This window comes from Brachyhypopomus gauderio, chromosome 5 (genome assembly GCF_052324685.1).
Source record: "Brachyhypopomus gauderio isolate BG-103 chromosome 5, BGAUD_0.2, whole genome shotgun sequence".
Taxonomy (NCBI): domain Eukaryota; kingdom Metazoa; phylum Chordata; class Actinopteri; order Gymnotiformes; family Hypopomidae; genus Brachyhypopomus; species Brachyhypopomus gauderio.
This window is the reverse complement of record NC_135215.1, coordinates 20,461,112-20,467,985: the sequence shown is the minus strand read 5'-3', so window position 1 is coordinate 20,467,985 and position 6,874 is coordinate 20,461,112. Positions and strand designations below refer to the sequence as shown.

General features: G+C 45.3%; 1 protein-coding gene across 1 annotated transcript in view; it reads right to left on the bottom strand.

The window, feature by feature from the left end:
• Nucleotides 1–6,874, bottom strand: part of ccnd2b (cyclin D2, b) — a 10,971-nt gene extending 4,097 nt beyond the window's left edge. Inside the window, exons 1-4 of the mRNA XM_077006360.1 lie at nt 6,418–6,874; nt 5,112–5,327; nt 2,037–2,196; nt 369–511 (exon numbers count right to left, since the gene is read on the bottom strand). Coding sequence (XP_076862475.1) covers nt 369–511; nt 2,037–2,196; nt 5,112–5,327; nt 6,418–6,612 — 714 coding nt within the window. The 5' untranslated portion in view covers nt 6,613–6,874. The remainder of the gene's footprint in view (nt 1–368; nt 512–2,036; nt 2,197–5,111; nt 5,328–6,417) is intronic.

The following is a 6,874-nucleotide window of genomic DNA, read 5'->3' as shown; positions in this document are numbered from 1 at the left end:
TCATGGAATATAAATAGGTTCAGTATATAACTAGTGGAAAAACCAACATTCTCCCTGCACATAAACACCAGGGCTGATTTTTCACAGTGATCCCAACATTAGGCTTTTGTTTTTGGAGTGACAACACTAAGAACTAGCCTGGCAATTGTTTGGATAGTACTATCAGAAAGGTCTCAGATCCAGCAAACGGACATGCCAAGTCTGGTGCTCTAGAATGTACATTTTCTGGACTGAACAACCTGCTTGGCCACTTCCTGTTATATGGCACAGATTAAAGAAGTGTAATCCTGGACTGTGTTTCGTAGGATAGATGTAACCTGCGTGGTGCAGCAGTGCAGATGCTGGCGTGGATGGTGTGACGCACTCACCACTTCGATGTGGGTGATCTTGGCCAGCAGCTCCGTCAGCCTGCAGACGTCACCCTCCACCTGGTCCAGCTGGAGTCCGCATGCAGCTGCGCAGACGCTCCCCGTGGCGACCATCGAGGGGGGGAACATGGCGAAACTGTGATCTGCACGTGGGAGAACCGAGAAGAACGTCAGGGGAGCTCAGGGGAGAGGCCGTGAGAACATCCCTAACCTGTGTAGTAGTGACGGCCCCCCCTGCAGGCAGCCTGGGCTAACAGCGAGCCGTATGAGGGAGGAGAGGAGGGACAGATCTTAAGGAGAGCTGGACTTCTCCTTTTTTCCCCCTTTCTTGGAGTGTTTCTCACATCTGGAGTGAATTCAGCCCAAGTGCTGAGAACTTCAACCTGACTTGGGGTGGGAGTTCCGCGTTCCGACATCGGTGCTTTAATTTAGCTTGAGCCACAGCTGTGATTAGAAAAACAGAGCCGAGCCTTGGTCCTCCTTCCTCCACCACCTCCTCCACCCTCTTGTGTTCTTGGTCCTCCTTCCTCCACCACCTCCTCCACCCTCTTGTGTTCTTGGTCCTCCTTCCTCCACCACCTCCTCCACCCTCTTGTGTTCTTGGTCCTCCTTCCTCCACCACCTCCTCCACCCTCTTGTGTTCTTGGTCCTCCTTCCTCCACCACCTCCTCCACCCTCTTGTGTTCTTGGAAGGCTTCGGAATTTCCAGGAACTACTCCCCTCAGCCTGTTGTAGGCCTCGGCCAGATCCAGACGGGAACACTTAAAGGACACACTCTGCAAACTGCACCATAGGATCTAAATCCTAACTCATAGTCCCAGTCCTTGCTGTCAGCATACCTGATGACGCAGCCGTCCCCTCTTAATCCAGTTCTGTTCCCCTCATCTTACCTGCATGTGTTTCATGAAAGATGCAGTAAGCAAAGTGTGAAATCCAGGTAGTGGATCTCGCAAGCTCTGTCCCTGCAAAGGTTCGCCTGTGGCCGGCAGAGGAAACGGCTCCGCCCCGGAATTATTCAGCGGTTCCCCTCTCTGGGACGGTGGGGCTTCCTTTTTCAAGAGGCAGCGGAGGACGCGGCGGATGGGCTGACATACACATGGGCCAGCTGCGCTGCGGGGGCCGCCTTGTGGGCCATGAGAACGCCATCTCCCAACAAGAGGGAGAAAAAGTCTGAGCGCTCGCGCTTGCGCCCAGACTCCAGCGGGCTCTTTGCTGTGGCCACCTCGCGGCTCGTGGGCCCTGCGCACACACGTGGGCTTTCGAGAACACGCCCAGAAGAGGAAAATAATCTCGCAAAACAGAAATAAGACGAGGCCCGCAGAGACCACACGAGTCTGCTGAGTCTTTCCCACTGGTCTCAAAGACACTGCATGCACACTGGGAACCTTCGCAATGTAAAGTTTTGTGTACCCAGATTAAGGAAAAACCTCATTTCCTAGATTTCACAATAACACTCTATAAGAATACTCTAGAAGAAAACTGTAATGCATTATCTCAAACTACAGTGTAGCTACCGACATTGTGATCTTCACCATCTTCACCATGAAACATGCATACAGGACAGTAAAAGAAGGCTGAGTGAAATCTTGGATTACAGGTATGATTTGTAATCCTCCATCAATGGAAGGTCAGTGGCAGATGGCTTCAAAAATGACTGCACTCACGTACCAGTTGCACAAAGGACGATGAACGTTTGTGCGTGTTTACGAATCAACAACACCCTGTCCTCAGGTAAGGGGAGCTTGCATAAGATGTGCTCGATGAAGTCATGAGGGGTGACAGCTGCCATGTTCCACTTCAACTTTCCCAGCACCACCAGCTCCCACTCCTGTGTGGAAAGAGATGGAGAGAGCGAGGAAAAACACAGAGAGGGCAAAGACATAGATGGGAGTGAGACAGGCAGTGGGAGTGAGATTGTTACCCACAGTGCACCTCTCCCACCAAAGAGGTGGAGCTTCTCCTGAGGCAGTGCAATGGCCATCCAACAACTGTCGGTAATGAAACTGCCACCATGCCATCAAGCTTTGCACATTGCCCTGTTTTAATCCTGACCTACCAAATCTGCACCCCCGCCCCGACACCCCATGAAAGCGTTTTCACTTCCTTCCTGTGCTGCTGCTGGTTGCAGGCTGGTTTCTGAGAAAGCAGAGATGTTCTCTGCGCTGGGAGGAAACGAGGCTGGCGAATCGAGCAGGCCACACCGGCAGCTTCCCCTTTCTCTCCACACTGAAGGACCAAAGTGAAGAACTGCCAGTGACCACAGGCAAGGACACTCAGATCCCAGGCACTGTTCAATGTTGCCCTGGTTCTCACGCCTACCAAACACAGGGTCTGAATTCTAGGGGACATGTGCATCTTCGCCAGGGTCTCTCTGCTGTGTTTTCAAAGCAGGGTTTAAGGTGGCAAGACACATGAGAAAAGAGATTCCCGGTGGAACCAAATGTCTAAATGTCTCTTTTACACTTAACCCACCAAGAGAGTAGGGAAACAGTTTTGCTTTAAGTCTCTACTGCTGTCACTGCATCGGTCTGAAGGCACAAGTAACACAATCACGAGTGAATGGCAATGGGTGACAATGAGCCAAGTGGAGTCAAACCCTGTCTTTGAAGTGACTGCGACATGGAGGCCTGTCAATGCTTGGCGCACAATTGACAGCTTCTTTGCTATTTACTTTTAGAATTTATCATCCAGTGTGGAAGAACACACCCTTGTGGGACCAAAATGTGCACAGGACAGTCAAGGTTCTAGCCACCATTACCAGCTACTGTGCAGTACCCTGATGTGGAGCTGGATTTGCAGAGCTATATGATAACACAAAGAGAAGAGAACCAGAGGCCGGCTCTGTAATTAAGTCTGTAATTATAAACACAGCACCAAAAAGATCTGAAGGCCATCAAACCTTGTTCACCAAGTTACATGAGACTTCAGATTTCCTTCCTTTTTGTTGCTAAATATTTCCACCAACTGCTGTTGTCAACATGAGTTTGCATAATAGTTATACATCTTCATTTTGGTGTGTGACCATCCTGAGCTTTTGAGGGTGAACCTAAAGCTAAAATGTGTTTAAATCAACTTGAATTTGGAGAACAAAATATAGGAATACTTCTATAAGCTGTTTGTGGGAGTGTTGGCTTCACAGCATGAGGATGTTGCTACCAGGAAGATTATGCCAGGAAGATATCTTGTTGCAATTAAACATTCAAAACGTTCAACGTGACACTTCTCTATTCTCCCCGACACATAAAACTCGCGCCAGAAATTTAGCGTATAGCCCCAATGCCCCTTCATGGCACCAATCACCCCCGGCGGTCACTCTATCCTTTCACTACAAGGACGTTCATCGTTTCCTGTCACAATGCCTATAACCTCACACTCGTGGGCGATGAAATTCAGAGCCCCAAAGCCCCGTGGCCAACCCTGTGAGTCATGTGTGAGTTCCATCGCATTAAGGAATGAACACCTCTGTTGAACCAAAACGAAGGAGTTGTACAGAGGAGGTGCTGGTAATGAGTTGGCTATGAGTGGAGGAGAGGGCCTTGCAGATGGGGCTCAGTGAAGGAGGTAACTGAATAATCATCTCTGATTTTTCCACCACTCCTCTGCGCCCACACGCGCCTTATTGACACTGCTGAGGCTGATGCATCACTAAAAGACTCAGCTAGGATAATATTTTTTTCAGCAAGACTGTTGTTTTATGCTTTGGGGGATTCTCTGTTGCCCAAAGCAATGAAAGCTAGAAAAGACCAAGATGCTTTCAAGAGCAACATCTTGGCTTCACCACAAGTATCAGCAACACCTCTGAATATCTGAACTAAGATAGATTTTCTGAATGCTCTTTGAAAGCAGATCACAAAGACGACAGAACACCAAGTCTCTTCAACCATCTTCCAATAGATCTAATCTAAAGAGCTCATATGCCATTGGGCCTTGAGAACTGTCATTTTAGTAGTGTCAGAACAAAAGGGAGCAGCATCACTGATGACACCAGTTAGTGTGATACTTATAAGTGATCCACTTATATAACCCATCTGTAGAAAATCTGATTCAAACCTAATTACTTCAACACACACAAATATATCAAAGCATTCTGATTTGAGGACATATTTAATTAACTGTGCCTGACACACAAGATTTGAAGCAGCCAATTCTCACCCACAGATGAACTGATAAACCGATAAGCAGATATGCTAAATTCATATAAAATAATCCTTCAAAATGAATAACTATGTTCATCCAAGTGGTAGCGCATGAATGCATGAAGCAACAAATGTCTAGGACATTGCATGAGAGGTATGTCTTATCAGTTTCTCGTTAATTTACTGTTCAGATGCATGCATTCAGGCAAATGCATCCCCCCATGCATGAACCACATTCATGTTTGTTTCCCTCCTTACCTACAGTTACAAAAGATCTTAATTTCAGCAATGGACCCCACTTACAGTATCTTTGCAACTGCAGCAGCTGACAGTAAAAAAACATATTCATGCTTTGCCTGTATTTGGTGACCGTGTGAGCCAACTGTATATGTCAATAGACTGTATGGAAGAGGGACTTTGTGTCAAATGGTGTGGAGGGCCAACTTCAAGACCAACATGTAACAATGGAACAGTTTCATGGAGAATGCCAAGTGAAAACAGGAAAATAATGAAAACAGTGGGGTGTGACTCTGGAGAAAATTCACTAACATTTTAAAGTTAATGAAAAGAAACTGTTAGCATGTTGTGATTCAATGTTAACTCTTACCAGCAACTCTTGAGATGTGATAGAGTTGTCTGTGTAAAGACAAAGTTTCTTTGCAGATAATGGCTGACATGATTTCATCTTGGATGCCAGGAACAGGCACACAGCCCCTAGAAGCTGCAAATAGCTCTTCTTTGTGGGAACTGCAGCAAGATATCTGTCCAGGTAGTTCACAGCCAATGGGAAAACGCCTTGATCACACTTCTCTTCTTCACAAACCTATAGAACACGAAACGTGGCTGTCAAAAAGGAATTTATGGCAGCATAATCAATTTATACACCCCTTAGAAGGTTATAGGTCTCTACAAACTTGCCTACTAAAAAAACGAAAACAGTATACAAGAATTCGTGTGTGATTTCAAAATTTCTTGAATGAGCAAAAAACTAAAAATTGCTAAATATTCATTCATTTACGCCTCGAAATAGCAAATTCTCTAGTCGGATAAGACCGCAAGCTGCAAACGCCCACACAGAGAGTGGCGTTGGTGTTTCAAGTAAAAAAAAGCCTTTAACAAAAAAATTCATTACAATGTATCACATTGAGCTAGCCTATACATGTATATAAATATGCATGTATTACAATGTCACATGAAAATATGTCGTTTTTTAACTGTACCAGGTACAAAAATCGGACGTTTGCCATAGTTTACAGCAGTTAGCAACTCAAAATTCTCTAATGGTCTAAAGAAATCTTAATCATTAGAAATTCATGAAACGCATACGTTATATATAAATGAAGCTTAAACTATTTTCTACCCAACAGCTATTTGACTGAAGAAAAAACGTAAAGGATTAATCACTTCGCCTAGTTGATAAACTTAACCTAGTTGATCACGAGCTAGCTTGGTTGGCTAGCTAACTGAACACCGGTGAGTAGGGTCAAAGAGGAACTTTATTTAAAGCATTTATTCTGCTTTAAAATTTAGATCTATTTCTAAATTATGTGTGCAGGATATTGCTTTGCTTTATCCAATACTGGCATGAACAAGAAAAGTGTTAATTCTAAAATATAGCTGTAGCTAGCTTATTTTATAATTAATTTTAGATTGCTATACTCCTTTCTGACTACATATATCTTCGTCTATATACAGGGTGACAAAAGCACGCATTTAGACTCCACTATAAACTGTTGTCATGATAACTTTCATCACTAATAATGATGCACAGTCACTACAACTGGTTCTAATACTGTGTTAGCCATTCTTTCGGGCACCATTTTGATACCTGATTTCAAGCAGTTACTTATATAACTAGCTAACTAATTTGCTAAATATCTGTGTGGAAAGACAAGTGATCAGAAGAAACAAACCTCCAACATCCAAGTAGCAACTATTCGCCTCATATAGGGCTTAATATCCTTCTGCACACGTTTAAAATAAGGTCCCTGGGGTAAAAATCTGTCTTCTACTGTCAACAGGCTCGTCAACACTCTGTTATCGCAAAAAATATTGGGGTCTCGCTGCGCTATGACAGCTGATTCCTTTTCGATGCAAAATAGTTCCATGTTGAGTTTTGCACGTTTTCGCTAAGCAGCCGGGACAGGTTCTCAAAATGACAGTGGCATCAGGAGGTGAGAGAGCAGCAACACACTTTCCACACCAGCATCAGGGTTCACGCAGGACGGTCCGACGTTGTCCTGCCTCGCAGCGTTTCCCCTTCCCCTCCTAACATTTACATTCCTCTCTCTTCACCCCCTTCTGTCGCCAGCGCGTGGACGCAAAGTGGGGACACACCGCACGCGCGCAAGCTCCTGGTCCTCGGTGAGA